The sequence below is a fragment of the Aedes aegypti genome, unplaced genomic scaffold, assembly GCF_002204515.2.
Source record: "Aedes aegypti strain LVP_AGWG unplaced genomic scaffold, AaegL5.0 Primary Assembly AGWG_AaegL5_hic_scaff_1586_PBJ_arrow, whole genome shotgun sequence".
NCBI lineage: Eukaryota > Metazoa > Arthropoda > Insecta > Diptera > Culicidae > Aedes > Aedes aegypti.
In genome coordinates, this window is record NW_018735037.1 from 1 (window position 1) to 17,873 (window position 17,873).

General features: G+C 38.4%; 1 protein-coding gene across 1 annotated transcript; it reads right to left on the reverse strand.

Annotated features, from left to right (window-relative positions):
• Window positions 1-1,268: 1,268 nt before the first annotated feature.
• Window positions 1,269-1,826, reverse strand: LOC110680566 (the record flags this gene model as incomplete). The annotated part of the gene is made up of 2 exons (XM_021856351.1): window positions 1,680-1,826; window positions 1,269-1,623 (listed from the first exon to the last, which is right to left on the reverse strand). Coding segments are annotated over exons 1-2 (428 nt in total), but the record flags the coding sequence as incomplete, so codon positions are not given.
• Window positions 1,827-17,873: the final 16,047 nt, after the last annotated feature.

Here is a 17,873-nt window from a genome sequence, read left to right on the forward strand (position 1 = left end):
CTTTTTTGCAATTGGTTAGTAATAATTTGTTTTGCTCTTTCAATTCAGGTATTGTCTTTCGAGTTTTTTTTTTTTAATTTTAGACGATTTTCAAAGGGCTTAGATTCAGGATTCAATTGAAAAATTTTATTTTCAAAATTTTTGTTTCTTAATAGTGAAATTCGCTTTTTAATTTCTTTCTGCAAATCCTGCCATATAATTTTTATAGCAGGATCGCGAGTGAGTTGAAATTGCCTTCTCCTCACTTTTTATAAAACGGATCAAGAGTTTAAGATCATCGTTTTACGGATTCAAATTTTACTGCACATTTTGGAATTGCAATGCTCCTGGCTTCAACAATGGAATTTGTTAAAGTTTCAAAAGCATTGTCAATATCAAGTTTTGTTTGTAACATCAAGATTAGAGTCAATATATATTCCAGTCGGCTCGAAAATAATTGAAAGTGGGGCTGATATGATTGAGAATCGCTTCATGGGATATTTGAAATGTAACAGGGACGTGATCAGAATAAACAAAATCAGCATGAGTGATCAGTTGTCTACAAAGATGACTAGAGTCGGTTAAGACCAAATCAATCGTTTCTAAAAGAGGAAAAGCATGTGAGGCTATCAGGGTATTGAATTGAGAAATGTCCTGAAGAGCGCTAATCAAATAAAATTCTGCCGTTGGAAATTCTTTGAGAATTATTCCATGACCGATGTTTGCCATTAAAGTCACCAATGACAAAATATTTTGACTTATTGCGAGTCAGTTTGGAGCAAATTAACTTGAGCATTGAAAAGGCAAATAGGCAACTATGAAAGTATATTTACCAAGCTGTGTTTCAACCAACCAAACATTTTGGATCTCTTTTGAGTTTGATCCAGTTTGCAAGTAAGTCTTAGTGATAACTGCTGTTATTGGCTAAGCAGTTCGTCCTCTTTACCATTCAAAGAACGAGCAAACATTAAAAATATTAAAAAAATATTTGGATCCCTTAGAAAAAACGTAATCCAATAACAATTTGATTAGTTAACTTTACCCCAACTTGAACTGTTTCAGTCATAGTGGTGGATTTCAACATTGCATCAATTATTTGTTTCACTTGTTCAGTTAGCCAGTTAGCATTTCAGCCGTTCTACATTTTCTCTTTAGGGATTACGAAAAAATCTGTCATGCTTCAAGAGGAAGGGGTACGTAGCGTGACAAGCCTTTCAAAATATTCGGAAGCCTCATATAAAGACATGGCAAGGTAGTAGGAGGAAGAAAAGGTTCAAATTTAACGTGACATAATTTGTATACCATCCCTTATGAAAAGGTAATTCTGTCCTCCGCAGTTATTCATACCAATTATTTCCACCGGCACGTGATTGATCCTCTTGGTGGACGCCGCCGACCGAAGGCTGTGTTCCAGCATTTTCACCTTCTCGCTTTGCTCGGTGAAGCGATCCAACAGCGCCCGATAGCGTGTTTTGTGCCTTTGATTGGCCTCGTACAGCTGTTCCCGTTGGGCGATTTCCTTCTCAAGTTGCATCTTGTACTGCACATTGCTCTGAGATAGACTACTGGTTTCTGCTTTTAGGTGAACATTTTCCACCAACAATGCTTGGTTTTCGATGGCTAGCTGTTCGTTTTGGGATTCCACTGAAAGTAACATTGTTTATCGACCATATTTTAATCTAAGTTAGTTCACAACTCACGCAAATCGTTTCTGGATATCAGCTCTTTGATTCTTAAGTTCAAACGATATATGTCCTCCTCATATCGTTCCATTTCTTGAACCTCAATCTACTAAATCTATACTGAGAGCGATAATTTGCTGCATTCGTATGATTCTACATTTGATCGAAGATTAACTTATCTTTGGTGTAGGAAGGTGATAAGATAAAACATGACGCACCATCTGACGGTGAGTGGCAAAAGAATCGCTTGGCTTGCACGTAAGCTTGCTCACAAGTTGTTGAGTGCAAGATTTTGAAAACCTGAATGGTAGGGTTGTTCTCACATTCGCTTATCCATGACTCCCAAATGAAAAGTGTTCATTTTATAAAAATAGCTATGTTGTATTTATTATTTACGTAACAAAACTAGGAAACAGTCATACTGCGTGTTGGTTTTAGAAGTAAAGTTTGAGAAGTGATACAATGTTTTGAATGCACTGAAAATTAATTTAAATCCTGTTAAATGAACATTTTTGCTTGTAAGAAAAGTACGCACAGATGTGTTGTTTTTCAACATCCGATTGATTGTACAAGTTAAGTAAACATGTTTGAGAAATACCGAAAATAACATATATATTTGATACCACTCAAAATTTATTTCACCGTAGAAACTTTGAAAACTCCTTTTTCATAACCCTGTTTGTCTGTAAATCAACATTCAAAGCGATGACATTAAGCTCTTTTCGACACAAATTTCCTTATAGTAGTTAAGTGAATAAGTTTGAGGAAAAATAGAATTTTCAAATTACACTCAAAAATCATTTTACTATGAAAATCTCAATTTTGAACCTCAACCAGAAATCAAAATCTAAAGCGATGATGTGTAGGTTTTGACATTTTAAAAACAATAGCTTGAACATTTTAATTACCATTTATCAAATTTTCGACATACCAGTGGATGTTTTAACAACTATCAGTGGATATTAAAAAAAAAACTACATATCATCGCTTAAGAATTTGATTTGAATGCATACAGGATCAATTACTGATTTTCATGGTTTTTAAGTAATATAATTTTTGAGTGTAATCTGAAATTTCTGTTTCTCAAACATGTTCACTTACTTGCTTATGACGAACTTATTGTCGAAAAAACTTGATGTCACTGCTTTAAATTTTGATTTACAGGCAACTAGGCTAATAAAATAAGTTTTTTCGTTTGTGCTTAGGTGATATAGTTTTTCTGCTCAAATATGCTCACTTGACTTCCACAATCAATTCAAATTGATATTATCACATTGGATTTACAGCCAGGCAATTTGAAAAATGGGATTATTCATAGTATTTTTCAAGTATAAACAATTTTGAGTGTAATCAAAAATTATTATTAGCTTTATTAGGGAGATTTGCAGCTCGTGGCTGGTTCATCTCTAAATTCAAACATGTTAATATAACTTCTATAAGTACATTTATGTCAAAAAAAAGCATCGCATTGAATTTTGTTCCTCTATTGATATTCTGTTCCGAAGATTCGAATGCATTAAAAAGAGTGGTTGAAAAAGGTTTATCCGTAGAATTGGGGTAAAATAAATTATGAGTGTTCCTTTTTCTATGGGAACTCATTAACACAGTTTTTCCCATTGTCCATTTGCCTTTCTACGACTCTTCTTGATATAATTCCCTGCAATGCTGGCCTTAAATGTTTCCAAGTGAAATATAATTAAAATATTTTTGTCTGATTGCTAATATGAGCAGTCTGAACCATTCATTGGTACGCTGTTTTTTTTTTGGAAGGCATAGTACCACACACCCCTTATTTCCAATTACAACCTCTTTATTTCTAATTACAACCTTGTAGAATATTTTTATTTATTGGATCGCAGCTTTAAAAAATTTCAAATCGTATGACTAGTTTTAGAGTAATAGCAATTAAAAAAAAACTGTGTACAGCTTATTTTTAGCACCGTTTCTTATTACGCCCAGTGATCTATTTTGCAGATTTATCCCACTAGATTGCGCTGTCAGCATAAACTATTTCAATTGATTGAGCTGTTTTGTCAGCAGCTTTTAGCATCACCAATAAGTCTTATACTACGGTTCCGGGTCATTTGGCCGAATGAAGTTTGGCAGAAATTACAAACCAAGCTGAACTACAGCTAACATATATTTGTGATGAGTTTTAAAGCTGAATTTCAAAGAGCTTAAGTTCTTCCTGTCCCAAACCAACTTTATTATCAGGAACTATATTGAGCAAAGGCTTTTCACTAGTATTTTCTCTACTCACGCATTAATTTCTTTTCAACAATTTAATACAACAGCCATACAATCATGTAATCTATGAATCGGAAAATTTGTTCCCAAATTTCATAATCATTCATAACGGTTCTGATTTTGGTTGAAATCTGTTATGCTCTATTAGATACAAACATCATAATATTAAGCCGTTTATAAGCATTGACAGTCGTCGCAATCGGTATATACACAGAGATTACAAACCCTGTAACATAGCGTTATATACTCATATACGGATTATTACAGGGCTTCAAGGTCACAGTGCCTATAAGCATTTGAAAATGTCTTATGATGCTAGTAGGCACTGCAAAACTGTTTAACGGTTGATATCTTCTTCTTCTTGGCATTAACGTCCCCACTTGGACAGAGCCAGCTACTCAGCTAAGTGTTCTTATGAGCACTTCCACAGTTATTAACTGAGAGCTTTCTTTGCCAAAATTGCCATTTTCGCATTTGTATATCGTGTGGCAGGTACGATGATACTATATGCCCAGGGAAGTCTAGGAAATTTCCATTACGAAAAGACCCTGGACTAACCGGGAATCGAACCCAGACACCTTCAGCATGGCTTAGCTTAGTAGCCGCGGACTCTAACCACTTGGCTAAGGAAGGCCCCGGTTGATATACCGTTTCTTTTTCATTTATATGGTTAACATCTAAACAGATAACACTAATTCAACAATTTCATGCCACAATACTCGGTTCGTGGCCGCATCACGCCATCCTCAGTTCTGCCCCACGCTCGCCAAATCTAAACGCACTTGAACCGCCCACATAGTTCGCTGCACTCCACGTCTTCTTATACCAACCGCATCTAAACCGAACACCAATTTGCAGGTTGCTGTCTGGCATTCTTGCAACATGCCCTGCCCATCGTATCCTTTCGGCTTTGACCACCTTCTGGATACTGGGGTTGACGTAGAGTTGAACGAGCTCGTGATTCATCCTTTGCCGCCACACACCGCCAAAGATCGTCCTAAGCACCCGACGGTCGAAGGCTCTAAGTGCTTACAAGGCCTCCTCAAGCAGCGTCCACGTTTCATGCCCATAGAGGACTACAGGACTTATGAGCGTTTTGTACGTGGTACATTTGGTGCGTGTGTGAATCTTTTTGACCGCAGCTTCTTGTGGAGGCCATAGTAGGCCTGACTTCCGCTGATGATGCCCCTTCGTATTTCACGACTAACGTTCTTGTCAGCCGTCAGCAAGGATCCAAAGTAGAAAACTCGAAACAATTGCCATATCATCCGCGAAGCAAACAAATCAACTGGATCTCGTAAAAATCGTATCCCGGCTGTTAAGGCCGGCTCTTCACATGACACCTTCTAGAGCAATATTGAACAACAGGCATGAAAGTCCATCACCTTGTCGTAGTCCCAAGCGGAATCCAAACGTTCTGGAGTGTTCGCCTGAAAGCTTCACACAATTTTGCACACCTTCCATCGTCGCTCTTATCAGTCACGTGAGCTTCCCGGGAAAGGTATTCTCGTTCATGATTTTCCATAGCGCTACGCGGTCGGTACTGTTGTATGCCGCCTTGGAATCGATGAAAAGGTAATGCGTTGGGAGCTGGTATTCACGACATTTTTGGAGGACATTTTTGTCGTACAGTCCAGATATGGTCCGTTGTCGATCGGCCGTCAACGAAGCCGGCTTGATAACTTCCCACAAACTCCTTACTACAGGTGACAGACGACGGAAGATGAGCTGGGATAATACTTTGTAGGACGCATTTAGAATGGTGTTCGCTCGGAAATTCTCACAATCTAGGGCATATTACCCCTTCCTTCCACTCCTCCGGTAGCTGTTCTGTTTTCCAGATTGTGCCTATCAGCCCATGTAGACAAATGGCCATTCTCTTCGGGACCATCTTCATGAGTTCACTTCCGATATCATCCTTAACAGCAGCTTTATTCTTGAGCTACTGTATGGCACCCTTAACCTCCCTCAAAGTGGGGGCTGGTTGGTTTCCATCGCCCACAGTACTGACGAAGGCATTTCCTCCGTTGTCCCGTCCTTCATTGTCTGTGCTCTCAGCGCCATTCAGATGCTCTACGAAGTGCTGCCTCTACCTTCCGATCGCCTCACGCTCGTCCGTCAAAATGCTCTCATTCTTCATCCTGCACATCACGGCTCGCGGCACGAAGCCGTTGCGGGATGCCTTGAGCTTCTGATAGAACTTACGTGTTTCTTGCGTGTTTGTGCCATCTGTTCCATCTCCTCGCAGTCCGTTTCCTCCAGGCGGCGTTTTTCTCCCGAAAGAGACAGGTCCGCTGTTGCCGTTTTCGTCTATTGCGTTCCACGTTCTGCCGAGTCCCTTGCTGCAGCATGACCGTCGACGCAACATTCATCTTAACGACATAGAGTTTTGGGCACAGTTTAACTATTACCAGGTAGTGGTCAGAGTCGTTGTTAGCGCCACGATTGGTCTTGACGTTGATAATGTCAGAGAAGTGCCGTCCATCAATCAGAACGAGGTCGATTTGTGATTCTGTCTGCTGTGGTGATCTGCAGATGTATCGGTATGTAAGGCTTCCAATAGTTGGTCTGAATTCCTCCTCCTGGCCAACCTGAGCGATATTGCAATTGCAAGCTAACCTGCACATTCTCTCACTGATCGGCCACCTCCCGATATCATAAAACCCATCACTATTAACCTCTCTACCGGTAGCTTCATTTTTTACCGCTAAAAAGTATTCAAATCGCGATAACTTTTTTGTTTCTCGTTATATTTGCACTATTTCACAAGCTTTCAAAAACTCTTCTAGTTTTAAAATATGTGTCGATATTGATAATCGGTCATATGAATCCGGAGATCTTCCATAATTCCTTGGGGGACCAACGCGTTGCCATAACCCACGTAAATATCTCAAGGTTACCCTAACCTTTTTTTATCGTACTCGGGTATACACTCTTCGGATCGATACATTAATGCTAGTATGTTGTGAAAAAACGAAGCAACATGGCGCAGCCGTCTTTGAGTAATGAGCATTTATGTTTCTTGTACCACGCTGGCCAAGTAAAGATCTTGAAAACATCGAAAAACCTCACATCGTTATTTTCAGATTTCTTCAAGAGTACTGAACCGATTTGTATGATTTTTTCACAGCAGTTCCTCATTACATTATTTTTTGATAAATTGACCAGAAACAAAATGCCAAAGACATTTTATATGAAGTGTGTCTCCCAAGGAATATCGGAATATTTGCGAAACTAGATCACCAATGTGTGGTAGCTAGAGTTGGTGTATAAAAATATTGATTGGTTTTACATCAGCGTGCATGATTTGAGCGTGCATGCTATGAGTATGTTTGTTTTACTTAATCGTGTATGTTTTATTTAAGCGTGCGACAATTGACAGCTCGGAAAAGCGCGCACAAGACTGAGCATGCGTGTCTCGCGATCGAGACCTCAGTTTAGTGAAGGATTTTGTGGCATACGGTTGTGCTGGTTTAAAAGCAGCATTTACTTATTCGGCCGATGGCGGAATCGGCCGAAAGTGAGTTTGCATCTCGATCCGGATACTACACATTCCAGAAACTATCTGTGACTTGAAATTTGCCTACCTCTAGGGGCACAAACGCATAGCATCCTTTTCATCCGACCTGACCCTGTGACCCACTGGAATAAATCCGGCCACAGGAACATTTCTGGAATCCTTTGGCCACTTTTAGAATCTAGATATGTGTACGAGTATTACTGACAAAAAATAAATGAAATAATAAATAATAACAAATGAGATATTTGGTTTCTCTTCTTTCACTCAGGCCTCAGGGTTAAAAAGCGTTTCAGTCGCCACCCTTTATGAACCGAAGTTCCTTTGATTGAAATTAAGACTGTGCTTATTCATGAGCTACCGCATCCGCCTTCTCCTCTACTCTATGAATTTTCTACAATCTCGAAAAATCATCATCATCATCATCATCATCATCATCATCATCATCATCATCATCATCATCATCATCATCATCATCATCATCATCATCATCATCATCATCATCATCATCATCATCATCATCATCATCATCATCATCATCATCATCATCATCATCATCATCATCATCATCATCATCATCATCATCATCATCATCATCATCATCATCATCATCATCATCATCATCATCATCATCATCATCATCATCATCATCATCATCATCATCATCATCATCATCATCATCATCATCATCATCATCATCATCATCATCATCATCATCATCATCATCATCATCATCATCATCATCATCATCATCATCATCATCATCATCATCATCATCATCATCATCATCATCATCATCATCATCATCATCATCATCATCATCATCATCATCATCATCATCATCATCATCATCATCATCATCATCATCATCATCATCATCATCATCATCATCATCATCATCATCATCATCATCATCATCATCATCATCATCATCATCATCATCATCATCATCATCATCATCATCATCATCATCATCATCATCATCATCATCATCATCATCATCATCATCATCATCATCATCATCATCATCATCATCATCATCATCATCATCATCATCATCATCATCATCATCATCATCATCATCATCATCATCATCATCATCATCATCATCATCATCATCATCATCATCATCATCATCATCATCATCATCATCATCATCATCATCATCATCATCATCATCATCATCATCATCATCATCATCATCATCATCATCATCATCATCATCATCATCATCATCATCATCATCATCATCATCATCATCATCATCATCATCATCATCATCATCATCATCATCATCATCATCATCATCATCATCATCATCATCATCATCATCATCATCATCATCATCATCATCATCATCATCATCATCATCATCATCATTCATCATCATCATCATCATCATCATCATCATCATCATCATCATCATCATCATCATCATCATCATCATCATCATCATCATCATCATCATCATCATCATCATCATCATCATCATCATCATCATCATCATCATCATCATCATCATCATCATCATCATCATCATCATCATCATCATCATCATCATCATCATCATCATCATCATCATCATCATCATCATCATCATCATCATCATCATCATCATCATCATCATCATCATCATCATCATCATCATCATCATCATCATCATCATCATCATCATCATCATCATCATCATCATCATCATCATCATCATCATCATCATCATCATCATCATCATCATCATCATCATCATCATCATCATCATCATCATCATCATCAATCATCATCATCATCATCATCATCATCATCATCATCATCATCATCATCATCATCATCATCATCATCATCATCATCATCATCATCATCATCATCATCATCATCATCATCATCATCATCATCATCATCATCATCATCATCATCATCATCATCATCATCATCATCATCATCATCATCATCATCATCATCATCATCATCATCATCATCATCATCATCATCATCATCATCATCATCATCATCATCATCATCATCATCATCATCATCATCATCATCATCATCATCATCATCATCATCATCATCATCATCATCATCATCATCATCATCATCATCATCATCATCATCATCATCATCATCATCATCATCATCATCATCATCATCATCATCATCATCATCATCATCATCATCATCATCATCATCATCATCATCATCATCATCATCATCATCATCATCATCATCATCATCATCATCATCATCATCATCATCATCATCATCATCATCATCATCATCATCATCATCATCATCATCATCATCATCATCATCATCATCATCATCATCATCATCATCATCATCATCATCATCATCATCATCATCATCATCATCATCATCATCATCATCATCATCATCATCATCATCATCATCATCATCATCATCATCATCATCATCATCATCATCATCATCATCATCATCATCATCATCATCATCATCATCATCATCATCATCATCATCATCATCATCATCATCATCATAACTTTTTCATTCGACAGCCTACTCCACTGCCCTTCCGTCAGGGAGCCTACTGGGAACATTTCCTTTTCTATCAATTAGTTTTTATGCCATCCGCTAGCCTACTCCACCAGGGAGCCTACTAGGGACATTTTTCTCATTATTTATTATTTCTTCGCCAGCCTACTTCCTGCCCTTCCGTCAGGATGCCTACTGGGCAGATTTTCGATGTTCTCCATTTATCAGTTTATTTTTTCATCCTCCAGCCTACTCCTTTGTCCACCAGGGAGCCTACTGGGACACTTTTTAGATCAAAATCAAACATAAGTTCTTGTTCTTTTAACCACCAGCCTACTCCACTGCTTCTCCATCAGGGAGCCTACTGGGGTTTTCCTCCACTTTTTTCTAAACTTACCAAATTACAATCAAAGAAATAAACAAACCGAGCAAATCCGGAAGCTTCTACCGACTGCGCCATTGTAGTATCCGGATCAGGGCCGTACATTTTCATTTCATTGAAAGCATTTTCAGTCCCCAACTGACTGACTCAAGCTTGCCTTTCAGTTGAAACTTTACTGTTTCGTTTCAATCCGACGAACCTTTCCTTTCATCGCAGCAAGCGTAGTCTCTCATCTCTTTCGTGCTGCTTATGCGTCGCGCGTCATAAATCGGAGCCTCACCGCAGCGAGCTGGTCTTTCAATCGGTAGTCTCTAACTTTAGGAGCTGATTAATTCAAATGAACGACGTGGTGGCCCGTATAATATCTCTATCTTAATTAATTACTCAACAAGTTACATAATTACACTGCAAAAAATAGGTAAAATGCAATTTGAAACATTTTGATAGATTTCAATGAAATTAAATGAAACGAAATTCTTATTCTTTCATTTCACCTTTCTTGTTCGTTGCTTTCAATTCGGATAACGAAACGAATGATTGTGGAACGAAAAACGAAGCGACGCAGTTGTTCGTCACCATCGAGACGACACAACCAAGCCTTCGTGTTTCACAAAATGCTTTCGAAAATGCACAGTCCTGATCCGGATCGAGATGCAAACTCACTTTCGGCCGATTCCGCCATCGGCCGAATAAGTAAATGCTGGTTTTAAACCAGCACAACCGTATGCCACAAAATCCTTCACTAAACTGAGGTCTCGATCGCGAGACACGCATGCTCAGTCTTGTGCGCGCTTTTCCGAGCTGTCAATTGTCCCACGCTTAAATAAAACATACACGATTAAGTAAAACAAACATACTCATAGCATGCACGCTCAAATCAAACATGCACGCTGATATAAAACCAATCAATATTTTTATACACCAACTCTAGCTACCACACATGTATCTTATAAAATCCTAATTCAGCTTCAGTATATTATAAGAACAGTTGATCCAATAGAGGCCAAAATGACGATTAACATATAAATTTCATAAAATGGACAAAATATTTGAAATTAGTGTTGAGTTCCGAATGCATTTCAAAGCTTATAACTTATTCTTTCTCAAAACTTTTTAAATAGCTGTTCAGAAAATAAACATGGTCAGCCTCCAGAAATGTAGGATTATTTTGAAAAACAAAAACAAACATTTGGGCTAAGTATTCCTAGTAGGAGTGAATTACTGACAAACAAAGCGTAATATTGACTTGATTAACAGAAAAGATCTGAAGACAACATCAAAATTTTGTTTGTTTTTTTATATGTAGTTAATTTTAGATATCATTTCCAGATCTTTTATATATTATATTTATCAAGTTTATATCACTTTTAGCTATCCATATTTTAATTTGCTGTTGCTAAGCTTTGCCTGCTCGGGATGTTGTTCCGTACAAGAAAAGAAGAAATTTCTTTGACAGAATTGATTAAGTAAATTTCTATAGCGAGCTACATTTGAAACGACCTTTCTTCACAATTGAATAGTGCAGACAGAGAAAAATGATCTACTTGGTTATTTCCGAAAAAAAATCCCACACGTCAAGATATTCGAACGTTTTTCTATTCAGGCGCATAGTCCTCAGAACACTTCAAATGATTTAAATATATTCATACAGAGGACTATTTCTTTAATGCATAATAAGTTAATGAAAAGTACAATTCAATAATATAAATTATTAATACAAACATAATTTATAAAATAAATGCATTTCAATTTAAGTTAATGAATCATTCAAATTGAAGTTTTGAACAAACTAAAACTTATTATGAAATTAGCTTAAGGTGAAGATGCATCGAAGCCAAACCTCAAATTTTCAAGAACCCAAATCTAGAGAACTAAACATCCGTTCTAGCTGAAAACTTAATCGATTGGTCACCACCAGCGTGACCAATCGATAAGGTTTTCAGCTCGAACCGCTACGCTGTCTGGTTCTTGTGCTCTTGAAAATTTGAGGTTTGACTTCGATGCATATTCGCCTTAATCATTTCAGACTGATTGCACTTTGTGTAAATGAATATTATTTTTAACCATCATTGACATAAATTGTCTCACTGTGCGCTTAAAATAGCCGATTGAACTCAGCTTGGATCAGCACTAAACAGCAGCTGATATGCTTGTTCAGTTTTTGATTAGCGTACCATGTGTTGATTAGACGATGTCGAATAGAAGCTCTAACATGATCAATATTCAGCTATGAGAGGTTTATATTTTGCACTGGACGATTTATTCATCAATTCTAGGATGGCGCAAATGGGAAGGCATACTGCTAACGATTGGAAGGTCTCGAGTTCGAATCCAGTATCCAGGCGATTTTTAAATATGGTTGTTATATCATGATAAGTGTGTACACTACATTTGAAGCGCCAAGAAAAATATATTTTTGTTTTTTATTTGTTTTTAATTATTTTTGGATCAGTCGTATAAAAGCTGAACAAAATGCTTGTTAAACGTTTTAAAAGCTGAACAATAAAGTTGGAATTCAACGACATGCTTTAAAGTTTCTCCAAATTTGTGTGAACAACGCCTGAACAAAGGTTGGCCATGAAACTTATTAAAATATTATTAAACATGATGCTGAATAAAACTGCCATAATGGTGTTTGTTCAATGAGTGAATGTTAGTTGGGTGGTTACCTCTAAACGTTCGCACCATTGATCCCTTCCAACGCAATTACTGCATCGCTACGATGCCGAATCCGTGTTCCTTCAGCACATCGGCAAATATGCGAGTGCTTCCAATGAAGTGAGATATTTACAGTTCCAAGTACCGAGCTTGCAATCGCTAGTCCCTTTACGTCGCTGTGGTCTTCGCCGATTGTCCCGGTTTGTATTTTCTCGTTGATTATTCGTTGCTTGATTTTTTTAAGACTGGATTGCAGGTCATGACACCAACCCGCTAGATTTCCGGAGGACCATAGTGCACAGTTTAACTTAGAGTCCTTCTCTGGCACTCTGACGATGATCAGCCGCCCCTGACATGGGGAACAGACGCTTTTGTGAGCCGCTCCTAACGTGGAGTACAGACGCTCTAGGTTTGCAGAAGCAAAAGAAAAAGTAAACCCCTGTCAGCATACGACCAGAGTTTCCATCGGGGTTGGTTACCCGATGCTCCCTAAGGTTACTCGTACCATGGCCAGTACCGCAAGTAAGTAGGGATAAGAGTTGCTGGGCAAGAGGCTAAGGACCACACATTCTTGAAGGTACGGGAGATACCAATGGTACACCATGCCCAGCCATTTATCGTGCCATATAATAGGGTATCCCATATCATTTTATTACCAATTCCTCTTTAGCTGGCCAACACCGGTGCTTTTACCTTTTACAGTGTGAACATTCTCGAATTACCACATCTTATTTAGTTTCGTTTAATTAAATACTGAAGCATGTCAATTTCTTTTTTTTAATAAATTTTCTCTGGTGTATTTTACCGCAGGTTATCCAACCTATAATCATATCAGTTCTAATGTGGTACACCTCCACACAGAATTAGATTGCAAACTCCCTCACCTTATAAGGTGCTCCACCATCTACCAAGTGAAATGTCCGGCTCTAGTTTGAACAGTAACGATAAACATTCCTGATTTTACGATTTCCTTCATCTAGCTTATAAAACTCACGCGACAAACACATTCCAAAACATTACACATCACGGCGAACCCCACTATGGCCAATTTTGGGGCCTGCGCACTTGGACGTAAACACTTTGCTGCCATCCCGTTTCCTTACCGAGTCCTTGCTGGCGAATGCCACAATCGGTGCTGTATCCTTGCTCCGAAAGCAACTGTGTGACGAGTTATATCATTCCCTTCGTGCGGGCTGGTCATGTCAAAACATTGTTCAACTTTTCATAAATATGGCCGTCGGAATCCGTGTGGCTCCAGATCCGGTTAGGAATTTTCACGGATAATCAGTGAAGGTGGAAAATTTGTTAGTTAATTACTGGTGTAAATCGTCGTAAATGATACGAAGTGTTGGCGGGTTGTAGTGCGAAGTGATTTACAGGAATTAGACACTATCATTGACTGTGGAAAGAGGGAGGATAACTCTACGCCCAGTTTTTTAGAACTACGATTCATTTCAGGTAAATTTTATTAATTTCACCCGTAGCACAAGCATTACATTAAAAACATATTTTCTGCTGCTATTTTTGGTTCCTTTCGAAATATACATTAATAAATCGATATGATTACGTTTCGCAATCAAAGCTTCCGTGCATCGCTTTGTTCAAGTCAATCTGTGTTTTTCCTTCCGGCTTTATGCAATCCGTGCATTTCCTCCCCCTATGGGCAATAACTTCACACAAGTGCTGAAATATTTAAGTATGATTTCATAACCGGCTCCACACAGCTACATCCTGGAATAAACCGTCCATGAGATGTGTTTGGTGGAATTCAATATTCATAACCACGTAAAACCACCTCCGAGCAGGACCCCAGATAGATTGTCATAATTTCCCTTTGGCTATCCAGGCCATGAAAAGTTAGCAGATTATGTAAACTATTCATAACACATCTTCTCGGTGGCAACACGTTCCGGAAGCGCATGGAGAGGACTTATGCTCAGATGGGACACTCCCCGAGCACCGCCCTCCACCCCTTTATAGTTGTGGCACAAACAAAAGTAAGAAAACACTTGCGCCGAGCATCGCACATCTTTCGCAATTCGAAACAATTATCATGCCATCACACTGTGACGGATGCAAGAGGATAGGAAAGGGAGCGCCGAGCCTCCTTTTTCCGCTGTGAACTTGAAGAATGTTTTGCGGCAGAGCTTTGGCTGATCGTTTGTATATCATTGCATTTGTTTGTTTGTTTTAAGGTAAAGATGAATCGAAGCCAAACCTCAATTTTTCAAAAGCTCGGTTCTGGAGAATCGAACACCCGTTTGAGCTGAAAACTTAATCGATTAGTCACCACCAGCGAGTGACCAATCGATTAAGTTTTCAGCTCAAACGGATGTTTGGTTCTCCAGATCCGTGCATTTGAAAATTTGAGGTTTGGCTTTGATTCATCTTCACCTTAAACTTTATGCTTTCCTGAATGTAAATCTTCGAGTCCAACAAGACAATATTTGTCGTGTAAAGACATTTGTAAGAGTAAATACTGTTCATTTTGTAAAGTGAACACCTTGTTTTTATGAACCTATTTTATTTATTAATGAATTACACCCAACCTATTTTAACAACCATTATAGGGAGCGGGGCTGTAGAAAAATCGATCGTAAAATCAGGGATATACACCCCAACCTTTTTTTACGACCGTTATCGGGGTCGTAAAAAAATCGGTCGTAAAAAAAATCAGGGTTATAATTATGTTTTTGAAAAATGCAACGTCTAGATGCGGAAATACTGATTCGAGATATTCGGCAAAGTTGAAGCATGGGTTAAGGCCTTTCCAAAATGGCCGTTCAAGTTTTCATGTTTTGGTAATAAATGGCAACACTGCTCGATTTGCCATCAAAAGAACCAATTTTATGGGGGTGTGATATGCAAATACCAAAAATTTTTAAGGATTACGATACCGAATGTTCACCAAAGTTGGAGGAAGTATTGCGTGCTATACAGTCGGCAGAATCACAATTGTTCATGTTGCTGGCAACACTGTTTAAGCAGAATAAAGAAACGACCAAAACCATACAATTTAAGCGAAACATAAAAGTAGAATGCTTAGCAACATAGCAATACTCTTCAACTGTAATCCAGTTTTTCATGAAGGGTTCAAAATTTTGTCGTAGCTGGCAACACTGCTTAAGTGAAATTGCGCCACCAGGCAGTACAAGTGTGCATGCAACTTTTGTCTTGCGGATAGCTCCGGATCCTGACCACTTAGAGAGATGGCGCCTTCGGCAAAGTTTTCAGTAGCTCAAGGACTATCATTATTCTAGCCAAGAGATTCGAGATTTGGCCGCTAGTCGGCGCTAGTGAGCATAGAACTTTTGTTTTGCGGATAGCTCAGGATCATGACAACCTAGAAAGATGGCGTCTTCGGCAAAGTTGTTCAGTAGCTCAAGGACTATCATTATTCTAGCCAACAAATTCGAGATTTTGCCACTAGGCGGCGGTAGTGAGCATAGAACTTTTGTTTTTGCGTATAGCTTAGGATCATGACCACTTAGAAATATGGCGTCTTCGGCAAAGTTATTCAGTAGCTCAAGAACTATCATTATTCTAGCCAAGAGATTCGAGATTTTGCCACTAGGCGTCGTTAGTGAGCATAGAACTTTTGTTTTGTGGATAGCTCAGGATCATGACCACTTAGAAAGATGGCGTCTTCGGCAAAGTTGTTCAGTAGCTCAAGGACTATCATTATTCTAGTCAAGAGATTCGAGATTTGGCCATTAGGCGGCGCTAGTGAGCATAGAACTTTTTTATTGCGGATATCTCAAGATCCTGACCGCATAGACATGACGTCTTGGGCAAAGTTAAGCTACTCAACAAATTTACCGAAGACGCCATATTTTTAAGTGGTCAAGATCCTGAGATAACAGCAAAACAAAAGTTTAATGTTCACTAGCGCCAGCTGGCGGCAAAATTTCGAATCTCATGGGTTTTACAATGATAGCGCTTGAGCTACTGGACAACTTTGTCCAGGACGCCATCTCTCTAAGGGGTCAGGATCCTGAGATAATCGCAAAACAAAAGTTCTATGTTCACTAGCGCCGCCTGGTGGCAAAATCTCGAATCTCTTGGCTAGAATAATGATAGTCTTTGAGCTACTGAACAACTTTGCCAAAAACGCCATCTTTCTAAGTGGTCAGGATCCTGAGCTATCCGCAAAACAAAAGTTCTATGCTCACTAGCTCCGCCTAGTGGTCAAATTTCGAATCTCTTGGCTAGAATAATGATAGTCAGTGGCGCGGGAAGTGGGTAGGACAGGTAGGACATGTACTACGCACAAAAACAACTGGGTAGGACAGTCAAAGGATTGTCCTACCCACGATTCCACAAAAAAATAAGATTAGCTTGAAAAACAATTTTAATTTTTTTTAATCTGTTCAATAAACATACAATCTCGATTGACGTTGTACTTATTCTCATGGAGGATGGAAGACACGTCGAGGTTTTCTTGATTCTCATGCCAAGTAAAGCGTGGCATAGCCCTTAAAAGTACTAGCTCGTGAGAACGATTGAGAAAATCTATAATGAAAATCCTGAGAAACTATGAAATAAACTAAAGGTACTAATATATTAACGATATTCATATTCATATTAATATGAATGATAACAGAGGTTGATCAATGAGTAATCCTGGTAGTAGGTTTCTTTTTAGATACTTGGTGTTAATCTCAATGCAAGTCTCTAAAAATTCTCTATTTTAATGGAAAGTCTCTGAAATATCTATTCTAACCAAAATTGACTCTAAAGTCTATTTTTTTCCTTATTATGTTTGTATTGAATCCTGATGCTAAATTGTAAAGGCTCTAAAGAAACCATCAGAGACTGTAACGGGTTCAACAGACTCTTTAAAGAATTTCGTCTTAGATTACCCGAGGAAAACCTTTACCCGAGGAAAACCTTCAGG